We start from the raw sequence: 18,496 nt of genomic DNA on the forward strand, positions 1-18,496 counted from the left end.
GAGTCCCAGAAGGAACAACTCCTCAGACATATGTGTATCTAGATGTGTGTCCTTTCTCCAACCCTGTGAACGTCACGGTGATGGAGCATCTGCCATAGTCCGGCCCTTAGAGAAGGAGAGCCAGCTTGAAAAATTGGAGTCAGGGTCAAGTCAGGTCATAGCAAATGCCACAGTGGTCAAAAGTCTGCGTAACCCAAGAGTCCAAGTCTGAAACGGATGGCCTAACGAAGTGAGAGACATTTGAGGGGAGGGCCCTTTGAGAGGTTGTAAGCCGTGTTGGCTTTAAACCTTTCAGCAGGAGGAGCCTGGCCTCTGAGTCCACTTGAGAACATGAAGAGATCCTGGCAGAGCAGAGAGAAGTGAGCTGGAACCACAGCACCAATGTGGCTACCAGCTGTGCAGCTTTTGGCAAGTTGGCTGACCTCTCTGGCCGGTGACTTTCTTGTTCGCAAAAAGTAAGGGATGGGGCTTCCTAGGTGGTGCAGTGGTTAAGAATCCGCCTGGCAGTGCAGGGGACACGGGTTCGATCCCTGCTCTAGGAAGATCCCACATGCCGCAGAGCAGCTAAGCCCGTGCGCCACAACTATTGAGCCTGCGCTTTAGAGCCCAAGAGCCAAAACTATCAAGCCTGTCTGCTGCAACTACTGAAGCCCATGCGCCTAGAGCCTGTGCTCCTCAACAAGAGAAGCCACAGCAATGAGGAGCCCGCGCACCACAATGAAGAGTAGCCTCCGCTCACCGCAACTAGAAAAAGCCCTTGTGCAGCAGCAGACCCAACACAGCCAATAAATTAAAAAAAAAAAAAAAAAAAAAAAAAGGGATGATGATGAAGTGTTCAGGAGTAAAATATACCTATACCTGCAGCTTATTGAAAAATGCATAAAGAAATGTGAGATTGGCGGATGATAGGTGGATAGAGATGGGACAATGGAGGACCAGTAAAACATGAATCATAGAGCCTAGGTGGCAGGTAAGTAGGTGTTCAGAGCAAACCTTTTCAACATTCTTTTGTGTTTGAAATATACTGAGATACTGGAAAAAACAAAAATGGATAAAAAGAGCTAAACTGGACATTAGAGATCATTTTGTGGATGATGAAATTGAGGCCAGAGAAGGCAACTAGGAGACGCAGGAACAGAACTGAGGCTGCCTGTACCCTGTGTCTGGTTCACATATGGTCCCCTCCACCACATCACCCCAGGACCCTTGGGGTCATGGCTGGGTGCCAGTGAGACAATGCCTCTGAAAACTTGGAAAGTGCTTTGGAATCTGAATTTTATGAGACTTATATGGATGTTGCATGAAAAAAAAAATCAAAGAGGATTGGGGGCTATTGGCTTAAACCGCTTTCTTTACTGCAGTACTTGACAGAGCCTTTAGTGTACTAAGGTCTATTGAAAATCTCTGAGAGAAATACATCGTTTTGCAAACAAATTTAAGCACAAAAGCCACCCCCTTCCTTTTTCTGAGGACTTAGTTCAGGATAACACACTTGGGAAAAGCATCCCTAAAGAATGTAAGATTTTTGTTTTGTTTCCTTTTTTTCCCCCCGATGAGGGTAGTGGACAGGAGATGGGACATGCCCTTTCTGTTGCCTTTTATTTCCATGGTGAGTCCACACATGCACAAATTGGGCCTGATGCCATCACCACATCCCTTGGGGGCTGAGGATGTACATGCCAAGAAGCATTGCCAGGGGCTCGGTGTCTGAGCTAAAGGGGAGGATTGAACCCAAGCCCTGCCCTCAGCGGTTCCCAGGGAGTGTCACCTGCCCCTTCCAGTCCAGGGGCCATTTTCTTCTGTGGAAACCACTGAATGGCCCAAGGGCAACAGGACTCAATGGGAAGTAAGCTCCCAAGGAACACGGCGGGAGCAGATACCCAGCAAACAACAATCCCAAGAGAAACCAAACTCTGGTTCTTGCATTTGGCTGAGAGAAGGGCCAACCAGCTTGCCCCTCATGCTTTTCAGGGCAGCAAAATATATTTTTGGAGCCTGTCAGGATGTGCACCCGCTTTATGGATATATGCAAAACACAGCATTTCCCAGATGCAGCCGAAACCCTTTATTGGAGCCACCCTCCTAATGCCAACAGTCACTGGTCGTTTCCTGGGGGGCGGGGGTGCATCCCGAGTGGGAGCTGAGGGCCGTTACAGTACAAGTGAATGCAGAGATTTGTGGTAGCTGCCTCTTAGCAAAGGGTCTTCCCTGGCGCCCAGGCACGGGGGCATCGTGGTGGGGCAGGGGGCAGAGGGAAGGCCACTGCGCTTCCGCTTCCGTGGTGGACTGTCTTTTCTCTCTGGCTTCCCTATTCTGTGTGCACCCGTCTCGGGGGGAACAGCAGTCCTCAGAAAGAGCTCCCCTGCCCCGCCATCCCTTTCGCCCACCTGGCCTCACACTTCTTTCCGCAGCATCACCTTGATGTTGCTGCAGACCTGGCCCAGGGCGGCGAAGAGCGGGTTGCAGAAGGTGCGGATGCAGAGCGAGTAGATGTGGCTGATGCACTGGATCTCGATCAGGTAGCTCTTGATGCAGGGCACCACCGCCCAGATGTGGCAGAAGGAGATGCAGGCGAACAGGAAGCCCCAGAGCAGGGCCAGTGGGACGCCCAGCAGCGTGGACAGCAGGCGGTAGCACCAGTACTTGGAGACGGTGAAGGTGGTATAGCTCACCTTCCACACGCCGTCGAAGCTGTAGGTGCCCACGGGCTCCGCGATCACGTCTTCGAAATCCACCTGCGGGGCGGGAGGGGGATCCCTGGTCACAGCATCCATCCACTGCTCAAGCGTCAGAAACCCCTGGGGGGCTTGTTGAACCAGGTGCCTGGGACCCTGCCCCCGGGGTTCGGACCCCAGCAAGTCCAGGGCTTGAGACTGTGCATTTCCGACCAGTTCCCCGGTAACACTGGTGCTGCCCTGGAGTAGTGAGGCACAGGAGCTGGTCCAGTCCCCTTTTTCGTGGGTGGATGAGAGGCCCCCAGGAGCTGAGTAACGTACTTAGAGAAACAAAGTTAGAGACAGGCCGGGAGCCATGGCTCTGAAATTCTATTATTTTACAATCCTAGGGAATTGGACAGTCAGTCATCCCGAAAAGATTTACCGGGTGCCTGCTGATAGGATGGTGAACAGGCAAAGGTTCCTGCCCTCCTGGAGCTTACGGTGGGCAGTTACACCCCAGTGACCAGTGCTCTGATAAGGGAAGGACAGGGGTTGTGTGCACCCACAGGGCGACATTTAACTCTGGGGGTAAGGCTTCCTGGAGGAGGCGACATCTAGCTAACCTGATACCTGGAGGTAGCCGGGGGAGGGAGAGGTTGTGGGCTGGAAAAGTGCGTTTGGGGCACCAGCTGCTATGACCTAGTGGGATAGATGGTGTGTGATCTTGGGGAGGTGTAGGTGCTTCTGGAAGGCCAGGTGCAGGCCCAGGATGGCCGGAGGGAGGCTGGAGAGGCCAGGTGGGGCAGGCATGGGGACTTGAGTGCAATGAGAGCCTCTGAGGGCTTTTGCACAGGGAGTGGCTTGGCCGGATCTGAGCTTTTTTTCAGCTGAAGTATAATTTACATCTAACATTATATTAGTTTCAGATGTTCAAGGTAATGATTTGATTTACTGTGTATTGGGAAATGATCACCACACTGAGTGTAGTTAACATCTGTCACCACACATATTGTATATGTGGTGAGAACTTTTACAGTTTACTCCGTTAGCAGTTTTTAAATATGCAAAACAGTATTATTAACTGTAGTCACCATGCTGTACTTTACATCCCCAGGACTTACGTATCTTATAACTGCACATTTGTACCTTTTGATCCCTTTCGCCAGCCCCCTTCCCGCCTCTGGAAACCACCAGTGTGTTCTCTGCGTCTCTGATCTGAGTTTTTAGCGGCTCTTCCTGGCTGCCTGGGCTGGGGCTGTGCTGCGAAAGTGAGGATGCACGTGGTGGGGAGCTGGATGCAGCCTGGTTTGGGGTGATGGAGGTGGGTAGAGGGAGGTGCACAGGTCTGAGAGCTGTGTTACGTGGTGAGGTGAGGACCACGCCGTCCTGGCGGGTGGAGGCGTCTGTATCTGAGCGCACTTCCTGCAGAGGACGCAGGCGTTGTTCTCTCTGCCCTGGTCCTGCAGTGACCTCAGACTTTCCTCTCCTGCTTCCCACCCCGTCCCTTCTTTGCAGCTTGGAGGAACGTGGGCACTCAGAGAATCCTGTTCACACATCGCCCTGAAGTGGTGACTGAGGCCCCATTTGGGAAGAGGGGAAAAAACACAGGAGATTGCTTTTAGCCAGGTCACTTTACTAACCTTTCTTGAGCCCCTGCTGTGCGTTAAGCATAGCTACTTTCTTACATGTGGTGTCATTCAGTGGCACTAAGCCTTAGCAGTCCTGTCTGTAAAAGGAGGGCAGTGTGTTCCTGGGCTGTTTTAATAGTAGTTTGTTGAATGAAGGCATGAGTGAATCGGACTAATTGGGGGCGGGGCTGAGGGGGAGTGGGGGCCAGTAAGGCCAGAGCTCAAACTTCAGTCTCCCAGGTGGACTGTTCTCCCACTTGTGGGGGGAGGGATCCTCTCCACGCATAAAGGTATTATCGAAGTTACTTGTCCTTATAAAACAACATAGCCACATTGCAGAAAATTAAGGGACTAGCAAAAACAAAACAAGCATCTCCCATTTGTATTTCTCTGGTACTAAAATTACTATTACTTTGGTGTTTTTCTTTCCAGTGTAACTCTTTTGGTGGGGGGAGTGGACATGACCATGTTGTATGTCCAGTGTTGAGCCCTGTTTTTCTCACATGGCTGGATTCTGAGCTCCTGTGACAGGCCTCAAGTCCCTGGGTTCCCCTGGAGACAGCTGAGGGTGCGGCCCCACATTGGAGGTGGTACACTGATGGGGAGCAGAGTTCACAGGGCGAGATTTCAGGCTGCAGGTGATGTGCAGAAGCTGACTCGGGGAATCAGAGTGCCTCTCAGAACCCTCTCGTAAATCTCAGTCTCCAGCTCTCTCTTCTGGGAGTTCAGCAGAGATCACTTAACCTCTCATACGGCCCCCTGGTTGGAAGGGAAGAGCTGGACGGAAGGATATGAATATGGTCCTCATCTCCTTGGAAGGATAGTCCTTCTTCCTGGAGGGCTTCTAGGAGGTGGTGGGTGGCTGGGAATTTGGGGGCCTGGGAATTTGGAGGCAGAGACGTGGGAGTGGTGTGCCGGATATTTGGAAAAGAAGGCCCAGGTTGGTTGGGGAGCGTCCCATGGCTTTGGAGAGTGGATGAAAAGGGCTGGTATCTTTCTACATCTGGTCTATATGGGCAGAAGTCCAGAGTTGCTGTTTCTTGGGGGAGCTTTCAGATCCCAGAAGCTGGGGAGTGTAGGCCCCAGGGGACCATTCCAACCTTGACCTGGCTACATGCACCATGATTCTGGAGGTTCATTCAAACCCCCAGGGCCTGCATCCTGCTGACTGAGGTGTTCTGACCTCTGCAGCCCACCCCTCCCCCATCACGGCCCTGCCGGGCATGTGCTCGATGCCTCCTAGCACCCAGGCTGGGCTCTGGAGCCTGGTTCGGGCCCCGGCAGTAGAGGGAGGCCTTTCGGCGAGGCGTGTCCCTGCCCTTCAGCAGGCTCTCCCTCTTTCCTCCGCTCTCCCATTCAGCGCCTGGGGCCGCTCCTGCCCTTCCTGTGACTGTCCCTTAGGACCGTGTCTCCCCACTCACAGGTGACCCTGGCCCTGCTTCCTCACTTCCAGCTGGGCAGAGAGGTGCACCTGCACATCCTGATTCTAATCGAAGCTCTCTGTGTGGCCCCAGCCAGGGTCAGACCCCAAGGCAGATGCCCGCTGTCAGGGAAGGTGACTGAACCCTCTGATGTCTGGTGCTTCTTGGCCAGAGAGAGGTTCCCTAAGGTCTCTGCAGCCACCCACTCTGCTCCAGGCAGTCAGCAATTCCCCGGCCCCTCCGCAGCCCGGCCTGCTTTGTTCACTCGTTTCAGCATATTCCTCCATTCAACACATTTGATGATGTGTATCTGGCCTCTAAGAAGTGACAAAGTGGAAGAGAGCCCTTGACTGTGTCACAATGCTGAAGTTTGAGTCCAGCTCTGCCTCTTACTGGCTCTGTGACCTTTAGCAAATGTCTTAGCTTTCCTATGCCTTATTATCCTAGATTGTATCTCATTAGGTTTATTGGAGGATTGAATAAGGAAAGACATGTAAATACTCAGAACATTGCCCGGCACAGAATCCCTGATTGCTAACTGTTAGCTGCTGGTGGCTGTGACAGAGTGCTTTTTTCAACAGGAAGCTAAGGTCCCAAAGGTGGGTATGCACACCAGTACAGTTGCTGGTCTGTTGAGTGACTTTGGCAGATAACTTAACCTCTATGAGCTTCATTTCCTCATCTGTAAAATGGGTTTGCTACTTCTTACAACCTTGTTATGAAGAACAGAAATAATTTCTTTTCCATCCATGTATCTCCCACTGTCTGTTCATCTACCTATCCTTCTGCCTATCCATTCTCCCATCCATCCACCCACCCGCCCACCCACCCATTCTTCCACCCACCCACCCACCTGTCCATCCACCCATCCACCCACCAGTCCATCCACCCACCAGTCCATCCATCCACCAGTCCATCCATCCACCCACCCACCCACCCATCCACCAGTCTATCCATTGATCCATGGATCCATCAATCCATCCATCTGCATCCATCCATTCATGTCCATCTACCTATTTATCTCTCTATCCATCCTCCTATCCATCCTTCCATATCCATCCACACATTCATACCCATCCATCCATTCATCCAAACAAATACTTATTTAGCACCCACTTTGTGCTAGGCACACCTCCTCTTGGGCAGTGCTTAGTACAATACATGGCACATGGTAAGTGCCCAGTGACAGTAATCATTTGTTCAATTGCTCAGAAGGTCCTATGAAAATATAACTCAGAAACACTGTTGACACCCCAGATCATAAGTACAACAGTTCTCCAGCCTACCTGGTCACAGCTGTGTGTGTGCCTGCATACTCAGCCTTCGCCTGGAAGATGGATGGGGTCCTCTTTTCCCTCCTTCTCTGTTTATGGTAATAATCCTGCCCCCAAGTATCTCTCTTATGCCTTTTAATGATTTTTTTTTTTTTCAGAAGGCAGAAGCTGTTGTTGCTGGCATTTGAATTGTTTCCAGTAATTGCCTTTGGGTACTGTGCACAGCGCACCTGCTCCATTGTCTGTGAATCTGAAAACTTGCTCTCAGAGGGATGGGCCGTCCTGGGAGGAGACAGCCGTTCTGCTAACCTAACCGGGACCGAGCACTGAGACCACTCTGGTCACCGCACTAGTTTGGGGAGATATTTATAAGGCCTGGCTCAGGCAGCTCTAGGCAGACATGCCAGCGTATCAGAAGCAGACGGTGACTTCATTTCTTAATTCGTTTCCGGAACTGGAGGGAAGATGGCTTTTTCTGGGAGGGTGGGGGCTGGGTCCATGGGTTGAGCCACAGGGCTTGGTGTGCAGCCCTAGGAGGGGCTGGGGGTAGGAGGGCGAGAAAGTGGCCTCTCGCTCAGTTGCTGTCTACTTCTCTGGCATATTTATTTTTGGAACAGCAAGAGAGCTAGTTGATTCATCGGAACCGGCCGGTGCTGCTCCCACCTTCTCCAAGAGGGCAGGAGAGGTGCAGGACAGCAGGGCTGGGCGCCGCCGGAGGATGTGGGGGTGGTGAGCGGCCACCCCCTCCCCCACCCCTGTCAAAAATGCCTCCCCCACATGCCTGCGTGACTCAGTCCTCGGGCATCCGGGGCCCTGCACAGTTCAGCCAGGCTCTCTGTGGGTGGGGGGAATGGCTCTAGGCAGAGGGACAGACATCTGAATCCAGTTTCCACTTGTCCACTGAGTTACTGTGTGATTTGGGGCCTGATGCTTTCCCTCTCTGGGCTTCTTGTTTTTTGTTTGTTTTTAGTTTTTTGTTTGTTTGTTTTAACTCTACCTAGAGGATTGAGGCAGCATCCCTAGTGACATGGAGTTTGTTTTGGAATCAAGACGCAAAGTGGCTTAGCTTTGTTGAGGCTTAGTTTTCTCACCTTGCTACTTAAAGGGTGGACCAGAGTCAGTGCTCCTCTCCCAGCAAGGTAAGTACAGAAGTTGAGAGTAGGCGTTTGGAAATAGTCACAGCAATTTGAGCCAGTAATTTTATGTCTGTTGATTCTAATAATAATAAAAATTGAAGCTTGTATTGTCAATGCCTGTTTTTCACTTCATCTCTCTAGTATTTAATTTTTATTGACTTTTGCAAACTGTTGGTGTACAGCAGATTGGAATAATAGTAATAAAACTGGCCCTTCACCCAGATAGCCTGAGAAGCATTGGCCTATAAAGCAGGAAGCTAAAATGAGGTGATAGCTGCAGAATAGTTGAAAAATGGCAGAGGTTTGCTTCATGTGTTATATTTGGTAATAACAATAATAGAATTCTGTACAGTCTGGGATAACCATAGGAACGCCCACGGTTGGGCCCTTGTAGCTGTCAGTTTCTGGCCACGTGTTTGATATCCAGTCCTTCACCCAGCCTGTAAGGGACAAGCAAGGGCGGAGCCCACGTTGGCCTGACCTCATAGCCTGAGCCTGAATTTCCTCTGTCGTCTTCCTGACCAAGGTCATCTCAGCACCGGCTACCTTGGTGGAAGCTGAGGCAGGGATGTAGCCTGGGTTGCGTTCTAGGCTTGGCTGTGCACCAGCTTCTTGGGGGAGGTTTCCTCGTCTCCAGAGATGACCCCCGATCAGTCACGCCTCTCAGCGCTTATGTCCGTGCACAGTCTCGGCCCCCAGCAAGTCTGGGCTTGCCCTGTGACTCGCTTTAACCACCAGAATGCGGTGTATCTGGTTGATACACAAGAGTGCCCACAACACTAAGTTATAAATACCTCAGTGTGAGTTAGTCCCGTGTAGCCCTTCTTAGAGCTACTTGCCAGGGGCAAGATGTTTCCAAAAGGAAGGAGTTGCCAATGTGGAATGCCTGGCAGGTCATGACCTTCCCTAATTCAGCCTCAGCCTGCCCTTCTGCCTTCTCTCTCCCAAATTCCCTTTCAGATGCTGTTAGTCCCATTGGTCTCCTGCAGACAGCATAGCAAAGAGGTTTCACCTGTGTGCCAACTCAGCCTAGCTAACGGCTCCACGGCTTCCAGGAAATGTACTGTGATCCGTTAGTAATGTCTGCCATGGACACAGTCGGCATACCCGTGCCTCACGTGTGCCGACTCTGCCCAAAATTCTTCTCCACGTTGTGGCCTTTGAGTATTTTGTTCCTTCTTCTTAGAAAGCCTGATGCCCCCTTTCCACATTTTACTTTATACTCATTATTTGTGCACCTTGGGTGCCACTTCCCCATGAAGCGGGTGCCTGATTTTCCCAGAGGAAAGTGATGTCTTCCTCCCTCCCGTGACCCTTCATCTGGTGCTGATTTAAGGCGCTTAACACCTCCTCCTGTACATTCTCATTATTTTAGTCTCCTCTTCCCTGTCGGGTTGGATTCCTCTCAAGAAGAAGCACCAGGTCAGCTTCATCTTTGTGGAGCAGAGTGTCTGGCTGGGCCCACACTGGGAACGCAGTTTGGAGAAGTGGGGGGAGCGGGTTACTGGGTCCTCTGGGTGTTTATTAGCCTGAGCCGAGGGGCAGAAGGTGCCGTTTGTGTGCTTTTCTGAAGGTGGAGGGTGTCGCGACAGATGTGGGGGGGATAGTACGAGGGGCTGGGGTCAGGTTTGTCCGTTGGTCCTGTCTGAAGGGCTTGCTCTGAGTGCCTGGGGGAGAGCGGTTGAAGCCAGAAGCTGAAGGGTGTGCCTGACACTGGGCTCAGGCGTCCCTGCTCTAGGGCCAGGCTGCCTGAGGGTGAGGTGGGGAGGAGAGGAGTGTGATGAGACAGTCCCCAGACCTCTCACAGATAACCGGTGGACTTTGGGTTGGGCCTGGGGTCCTGCAGGAATGCACGGGGAAGGGGCTGGAGGCTTTGCCATCCGGGTCTGGGGGGAACGGTGTCCTCGCTGCTCAGCTGGAGCTCTGGGGACGCTGGCCTCCATTCCCCCCGCCCCGCCCCCAGGGCCTGGCATGGGGCTACACACAGCGGGTGTCACTTGCGCATCCGTCTCCTCTGCCACAGCACAGTGCCTGGCACGGAGCAGGCGCTCAGTAATGGTTCCCGCAGTCCATGTTCCATGAGTGGGGGTGGGCACGAAGGGAATGGGGTGAGCCTCTCTCTGCCCAGGTGCAGCCCGGAGCTTGGAGACTACAGTCGAGTCTGTTGGGCTGTGCAGGGCTCTCCTGCTGCCATTGGCACTCATTTTCCAGCTTGGGTTCAAGGGCAGCACCAGGCCTTGCTTGGGGAAGTTCAGAGACGTTTTAACGCTGGAAATCGAAAGGGAGCACCTCCTTCTGCTGAGGGTGAAATCCATGGACCTGGTAGGTGATCTCCTACGCTTCACCCTTGGCTTTTCTGTGTGAAACCTGAGCAGCTGGTGGTGGAGCGGGTCGGTCTCCCTCTTCTCCTAGCCTCAGTCTGCACCGGGGACTCAGGCCCAGAGAGGGAAAGGGATGTGCCCAGAGTCACACAACAAATTAGTGTCAGGGCTGGGACCAGACTTGGGTCTCCATAGCCCATCTTATTCCAGCATTGTCCTCTTCCACGTGGAGCCTGTTACCACACATGACACCACCTCAACAGGAGCCTTTCCAGCCTTCATCTTGCCTCCGCCTCGTTTCTTTCTCTCCATCTCTGTCCCCCTCACCCCATTGCTCCCTTGTCCTCTGACACCCCCCATCCTCCCCACATTGTCCTCCTCCCCCCCTTGTCCTTTCCCTGGTTGATGAAAGACGTCCGGGTGACCTGAAGGCCACGTGTTCAGACAAACCCCTCTTCCAGGCATGCTGTCCCCCGTTTCTTCCTTTTCTTTATTCTTTCACAGCCCATGACACCAGTGAACCTGTCTCCTTGAACCTGTCTGTGGTGTTTATCTGGCTCTGTTTTGTAATCCCTGTTCTAAATTTCAAAATATTTTCATCTCTCATTAGAAATGAAAGAACAGTCACGTAAGTTCCCAAACTAGGGAGTGTCCAGTAAATATACCAAATAATCATCTTCTCTTGATAAGAACATTTGTGGGCCTTTTGCGTCACCTTTGAGGGATGGTTTTCTGGAGCTCAGGGCCTCCAGGTGAGGGTGGCTCCTGGTCCCTGGCGGCTACAGGAGCAGCTGCACCTGTGGGGCCGTCCTGCCCCTCCCTTGGATTATAATCTGGGCCTGGGGCTGGCTCACTCCGGGCTCAGGAGGACCCAAGAGCCTCTCCGCACATGTCACCTGCTGCAGGAATCCTTCAGAAAACACATTTCCCCCTTGGGGTCCCCTTTTGTGTCCCCGCAGCTGGCTAGGGCCCACCAGAGGGGAATCTGCGTGTCAACACTGGCCCTGGCTTGGTTCTCTCGTCCTGCAAGCTCCTCCAGGCTCCTAATCAGCTCACACGTGCACTCCCTTGCTGTGTGCCAGGGACTCCGTTAGGCACTCTCAAATCTCTTATCTCCTGTAATCCTCCTAGCCCGTTTCTATCGCACAGCGCTGCTCTGAGGTCCATTCACCCAAGGAAGTAAATTATGCTCATTTTACATGGAGTCCCCGTTGTTTTTAGGTAGAACAGTCTGGATTTGAAACCAGATCTATGAGTGTCAAGTCCAGGACTCTCCCCTCTAGATCACACCTGGCAAAGCACAATGAATACTATTTTACATTTATATAGTGCATTTTAGTTTGCAAAATTCATTCCCTAACTTTCCCCTTTGCTGCACGTTTCAAACTGCACTGTGAGGACCCTATCTTCACCACACATGATATTTATAAATACAATAATAGCATAATATGAGCTGTTAGAAATGCCTATTGCTGTGATACTGTTCTACGTATGAGTGAAGCGGGGACACAGAGGAAGGAGCTCCTGATTGCCTGGGGGAGTTGGGGAAGGCTTCCTGGAGGAGTTGACATTTGAATCGGGTCTGCAAGGCTGAGTGCAGCATTCATCACATGGAGGAGAGGAGGCAGGCACTGCTGGCAGAGACCCAGGAGTGTGTTCTGATTGGTGTGGCCGGCTCCTGGCGTGAGGGCTGGAGGTGGAAGAGGAAGGTGGGGACAAGATTGTGTTGGGGTTTGGAAGCCATGGGGAGAAGTGAGACTCATCCAGCATGGGGGGTGTCCCTCTGAAGGTGACCATGCAGGACTGTGCTTTAGAACAAGCCCTTAACCATGCTGTCTAATCCAGTGGCCTTGAGCTATGCAGGAGCACTTGACCTGAGGCTCGCGCAACTAAAGAATTCTAAATGGTGTTTAAGTTTAATTAAAATGTAAAAGCTGATAGTTAAATCTGTGACTGGGAAACTGGTAAGAATGTTTGGCACAGTTTGGACTTGTGAATCAATTTTCTACTGTTCATTCTATGAAATCTAAAGACAGAACAAGGATTTCTTATAAAAATGTAGGAGTCTGACCTGAGATGCACCTCAAGTCTCAGATACACACTGGATTTTGAAGATGAAGAAAGACTGTGCAGTTGTTCATGGATGACTGTTTTGTAGCGACTGCATACTGAAGTGATCCTGTTCTGCATATATCGGGTTCAGTGAAAAATGTCGTGAAAATTAAACTCACCTGCTTGTTTTTCCTTTTTAAAGTCACGGCTGCTACAAAATTTAAACTGACATAGGGTGTATAATGGGTCACATTATATTTCTACTGGACAGTGCTAGTCTGTGATTGTGGTGTATTCAGAGGACTCTGGAGGCCCCTGCACCTGCCCTTTTAAAGGCCCTTCCAGTGACTTTGATGCTGGTGGGTGGGCACCCTGCTCCCAGGAATTCTGCTGTAGTAAGATCCCCGTGGCTACTGGCTGGAGGCTGGACTGAGGTGTGGGCCTGGAGGCAGCTGGGCTGCTGGTGGCATCGGGCGAGGAAAGAGGCCTGACTCAGGGATGGCCGTGGGAGAGACTCTCAGAGGTGGGGTAACCCTTATCTGAGATTCCCTGTCAGGGGCCCGGGGGCCCTCTGAGAGGCCTCTGCCCTGGCCTGGCTGCCGGACCTGGGATCAGGCCGGGAGCAGGCACGAGTGCTGGGCACGGACCCCCAGCCTCGGGCAGTGGGCACTGGGTGGGGCCCTGGGGAAGCGGGGCGCCTGCAAGGGGCCAGCAGCCCTGCTGGGAGCTGCCCTCCGGGGCTTAACCCCGCGCCCACGGTGGAGACCGCAGAATGCCCCTGGCACGGAAAGGGCCCACATTGGCCACCTTGTCTGTCCCCGGCCGACGGCCAGGAGCAAATGGAAGAGCTGCAGAGTTGTAAGGGGTTTCCTTTGCGACTCGCCTCCCCCGCCCTGGTCGATGGTCCTGTATGTGCAGCTGATTCTTTGCTCTTGTTGACACTAAAGGTTCTTTGGGGGTACAAGCTAGTTTCGGAAGGGGGATTAGGAGACAGGGAAGCCGATTGCGCTGGAGCAGAGCCTGCCCCCGTCCAGCACCCAACCTGACACCCTCCAGGAGGGCCAGCCAGCGAGCCTACCTTCACTATGTCCTCGTTAATGTTCTTGGGGTCCCGGTTCACCAGGTCGATCTCCTTGAAGTGAATGTCCTTGACGATCTGGGCCTCCAGGTCTGTGTGCTCTTCGGCCATCATCGTGGAGGTGGGAGACCCGAGGGAGGAGATCAGAGCTGTGTGGCCGGCGGGGCTGAAAAGACCTGGGGCAGGGACACCAGTGTCCCCAGACTTGTGCCCCTGTCGGCTAAATAGGCCCCACCCAGCGTGCCGGCTGACAGCTGTCCCGCATAACTTCAGCCTGCCGCTGGCTGAAGGCTCTGGTGGCAGGCCTCCAAGCTAAAATTAAGACTGGAGCCCTTTGGGAAGGCCCAGTGCTCCTTAAAGGGGGCTGCGCGGGCGCTGGGCCTCACACGCAAGCCGAGGGCCTGGTGTCACCACAGTCGGCGGCTGCTATGGGGCCCTGGTATTTGCGCTTGGCTTCCCCTGAGAGGCAGGGAGGGCTCGGCCCCCGGCGCTGCCTCTTGCTGGCTGTGTGAGCTTGGGCACACCTTGCCTCTCTGGGCCACCGTGTCCCCACCTGTAAAATGGGCCCATAATAGTAATGATGGGGGCTCTGCCTACGCTCGTGGAGAGGAAGAGATGAGCTTGTGAGGGAGAGGGCTGCAGAAGGGAAGTGCTCTCTGGTGGAGATTCTCGTTGGAGCAGCTAGTACCTTAGTACCTGCTCTGCTATTTGGTGGCCTGAAACAGGGCTGAGGTTTCTCACTTCTAGGGTTTCCCCCAGAGGGGGGTTGATGGTGGTGTGGGGTGGGGCTGGGGCTGAGACTGGAGGGAGACCACCCTCTTCTGCCTTTTGATACCACTCGGAGGGGACATGGAGTCCACATTTCTGTCACCCTTCACCCTGTCCCCAGGAACAGCTTAGCGACAGCTTCCAGGATATCCATGGGCCCCAGACACAGCACAGGCATCAGTGGGGAGCACCTCTCTTAGGTGCCTGCTCAGTTTCCCTGCTTCCTCTTCCAGCTCAGCTGTCACCCAAGGCCCCCACCGCATGGAGGATGAAGACTCTGGGTCCCCAGGTGGCAGGGTCTGTGCATGCATTCATCACCCACTGACCCCTCTGTTCAGGACCTGCTAACAGCTAGGGATAAACAGACCCAGCAGGTTGGGCCCCTCCCTGCCTTGGGGAGCCCACAGCCTAGGGGAACAGACTGACCAGAGAATAAGTAACTGTAATGCTGTGTGGCAAGTGCTACATCAGAGTTATTTTACAAAGACTTGCCTTAGAAGTCCATAGGAGGCAATGGCTTACTCTGAGGACATTAGGGAAGGCTTCCTGGAGGAGGTAGCTTCCGAGTAAGGTGTGAAAAGACAAGCAGGAGTTCACTACATGGAGCATTCCAGGTAGAAAGGCTGTAGGTATTAGAGGACTGGTGTGAGCCAGAGTGCTGAGAATTGTGCAGTAGCTTGAGCACATGTTGTCTGGGGGATGAGGCAGGGGATAAGCCTTGGCTCCGGCCTGGGTACAAAGGATCTCAGATGTCATACTAAAGAGTATAGATTTTATCTAGAAGTGCTGGGAAGCCATTGAAGACTTCAGAACAGCAGAGGGTCTTTATCAGATTTGCGTGTGAGGAAGATTTGATTATAGCTGAGTGAGGTTTGAGGCAGGAAGACTCATCAAAAAGCTGGAGGTGATAAAGGCTCTATCAGTAACTGCCTGCCTTTGGCTACTTATAATAAAGATGGGAAATAAATGGCTTGTCCAAGGTAGGGGCTTTTTTTTTTTTTTCTTTCCTCTCTCTCTCACATAACACAAATAGGTAGTTCAGAACTACTGTGGTGGCTCGCTGATGTCATCAGGCACTAGCCCTCCATCTTTCTGTTCTGCAAGTCTAAAAGCTACCTCATAGGCATAAGATGGCTGCTGCTCTTCCAGCCGTCATATCTGAGTCTAGACAAGAAGAAAGAGAAAAGGGCAGGGCAGGAAAAGGCATCTGCCAACCGAGTCAGCTCCATTTGAAAGCTTTCCCAGAAGTCCCACTTGACCACTTCTGTTTGTTTCTCATTTGCCATCCCTCTTGGCAAAGTAGGCTAGGAAATGTAGATATTTAGCTGAGGACAGTATCGCTAGGGAAAACTGTTGGCAACAAGAAAACTGTGTCTCTGCATCTCTTAGGAATTACCTTTTTTTTTTTTCTCCATCCCCCTGCCTGGGACCCCAGGTCTTAGGGATAAGTACCTCCTCCTGCAAAGGGATTGGGACAAAGAGTGTTGCTGCTTGTGTTCGTGTGGGATATGGCACGAATCTGAGCCTGAGCTTGAGCATTGTCCACTGCAAGACCAGATATATCTGGTGAAAAGCTGGGGCGGCTGGGGCAGCAGTACTGTCAGAAGGGGTGGAGGAGCCGCTTGGAAGAGACCCATCCTAAAGGAGAAGTGATGGTAACCGATAATAATAAGGGTTATGGAAGATCGTGTGTTTCAAAGGTGCCTGTGTCTGCGCTCTTACAGTGGTACTGACACTCCTTCCGCCAAGAGATGGGTCTGTGTGCCTCCCCTTCAATCTGGGTAGGGTTCACATTATTCTGACACAGAGTACAGCAGCACTGATGCTCTATGACTTTGGGACCAGGCTGTAAGAAGGATACAGCTTCCTGGCCCTCTCCTCCAGGGTTCTTGCCCTTGGAACTCAGCTGCCATGCTATCAGGTAGCCAAACTAGCTCACGGGCAGAGACCACATGCAAAGGAGCTGAGGCCCCCAGCTGTCAGCCAGCATCTCCTGTCAGATGTGTGAGTGGAGGAACCCTTGGATGAGTCTGGTCCCTAGTCTTCAAGTCACCCCTAAACCATCGTGCCTTCCAGCGGAAGTCCAGGCATCATGGAACAGACACAAGCTGTTCTCTGTGTGCCCTGAATATCCACACCACAGAGTCCATGAGCGGAAGGTTTTCTGATGTCACTACATTTGGGAGCAGCTTGTTTCACAGTCATAGTGACTGGAACACTGAGTAGTAACAGAAGTGATAGCTACAACTCTTTGTGAAGGTTCCCTGTGTGATGGTGCCAGGCCAGGTCACCCTCAGTGTCTGGAATTTGTCATGGAAAGGGGTCGCTGCCTCGAGCCGGCCATCCCTGCTGAGGGCCGAGGTTGCGGGGCAGCTCGTGCTGATTTTGGATTTCAGAGGAAGGAAACGCTGTGGGTTGAGGAGCCCAGCGAGTGCTTTCTGAAGGTGGTGGCTCTTCAGTGGGACCAGAGGATGATTGGAATCAGAGTGGCAGGGTGAAAAGAGGCAGATGCCAGAGGCAGAGAACTGTCTCATTTTATTATGACAGTCCTGTTTCCAAAGACAGTGTAGTGGAAAGAACACTTAGCCCAGGAACTATTAGTCCTGAGGTCTTTTCTTGGCCCCAGCACTCACCACTCTACCTTCTCTGTGCAGAGTTATCACCTGTCACACGTGGATGGTGACGCCCGCCGCGTCCCTCACGCCGTGCCTCTGCGCTTCTCACACTGGCAGAGAAACAGGCAGGGCACCAGCCACCCATGTACCCGAGGAGAAGATGTTACGAAGAACAGACTGAAAGATGAAGCTTTGAGACAGCCCTGGGGCGATGCTCCTGATATGAGAACACAGTGAAGGAGGGAGAATGGCTTTCTGAAGCCCATTTTGTGCCTGGGGTTTTATGGAGGACTCTGCATTCTTATTTAAAGGCATTTTTTGGGTTATTGTTTGGCTTGCTAAGGGAGTGAGAGGGAAAAAAATCTTTGCAAATAGGATGTTCAGGAAGACATACATTTGTGGAGTGTGAAAAGGGGACGTAATAGGAAAGATAATGTGGACCAGCTCTCCGAGAAGGTCATGGCACTATGATCCGAAGACAAACTGTCAAATTTAGAGCTACCATTAACCAGCAAGATCTATCACTTAGCCACAAGGTCGGTAAGGCTAGGATGAGTAGTAGGAAAGGAAACTTTGTTGTTTTTCTTGGGAGTTTTAGATCTAGGCAGAGGACTTCTATTTTCTGTTCACAGCCTACATTTAGAAGACAAATCACAGCATGTCAGAGCTGGAAGAGACCCAGTTTCTGCATTTTACAGATGAAGAAACTGAGGGACCAAAGTATCTTGGTTGGAGGAGGGGAGAGCTTGGGATTAGGAGACAGAAGAACCTGGAGTAATTGTCCAGGTCACTTCTCTCCAAGCTTCAGTTTACTCATCTCTATAATAAGGATTAGAACATCATCTCTTCTTAGCAGCTTATGGTACCTGATCCCTACCAGAGATCTTGGAGATTTTCGGAATGGTTTCCAGAAAGGGGAATATGATCTCAGGATGCATTAATAGAGATATATCATCTAGAATAAGGGAGGTGACCAAACTACCAAACTCTGCACTGGTCAGACTATACTAGGAGTGTTGTTTAGGGCCTTGGGAAACTAGAATGTATCTGGAGAGGGTGAGTAAGATGGTGCAAGAGGTTGAAACATGTCTTAACCAGAACAATTTTGGAATTGAGATTTTGGAATGGAGAAGAGAAGGCTCATCAGGGAGAAACAGAATAACTTTACTCAAATCCCTGAAGGCTTAAGGAATGAGATTTATTCTGGGTGGTCCCAAGAATGGATGAGTAAGTGACTGCCTCTGGCTTGATTCAACCCAGTGCCTGGCTCATTGCGGGCTTTCCTGATAATGAGAGCTGGTAGAGTTAGTCTTTAGAAAGACCTGACTCTCAGTCGATAGGCTGAGGCAGAAAGGGCTGAGCTTCTTGAGGCCAGAATTGTTAAGGCAGAGAGAGAAAGGGAGTCAGGGATTGAAAAAGTAGAGAGATGGGCAAACTTTGGGGCCGAATAGTAAACATTACAGGTAGGACTGGCTACAGGATTTACAGGACCCAGAGAAAAACAAAAATGCGGAGCCCCTTGTTAAAAAATGACTCAGAATATCAA

The 18,496-nt window shown here is 51.9% G+C and overlaps 1 protein-coding gene across 1 annotated transcript; it reads right to left on the reverse strand.

The window, feature by feature from the left end:
• Positions 1–2,105: 2,105 nt before the first annotated feature.
• CAV3 (caveolin 3) lies at positions 2,106–13,787 on the reverse strand. Its single transcript, XM_057706195.1, has 2 exons — positions 13,568–13,787; positions 2,106–2,735 (listed from the first exon to the last, which is right to left on the reverse strand). The coding sequence occupies exons 1-2, from the start codon at positions 13,679–13,681 to the stop codon at positions 2,394–2,396; spliced, it is 456 nt and encodes a 151-aa protein (XP_057562178.1). The 5' UTR covers positions 13,682–13,787; the 3' UTR covers positions 2,106–2,393.
• Between the last annotated feature and the right edge of the window lie 4,709 nt (positions 13,788–18,496).

This window comes from Hippopotamus amphibius, chromosome 13 (genome assembly GCF_030028045.1).
Source record: "Hippopotamus amphibius kiboko isolate mHipAmp2 chromosome 13, mHipAmp2.hap2, whole genome shotgun sequence".
Classification (NCBI taxonomy): Eukaryota; Metazoa; Chordata; class Mammalia; order Artiodactyla; family Hippopotamidae; genus Hippopotamus; species Hippopotamus amphibius.

Coding starts and splice junctions, on each gene's coding strand:
- CAV3 (XM_057706195.1), bottom strand. CDS start 13,681: ATGATGGCCGAAGAGCACACAGACCTGGAGGCCCAGATCGTCAAGGAC. Junction 2,736..13,567: donor TTAACGAGGACATAGTGAAG/GTAGGCTCGCTG, acceptor CCCGCCCCGCAG/GTGGATTTCGAAGACGTGAT.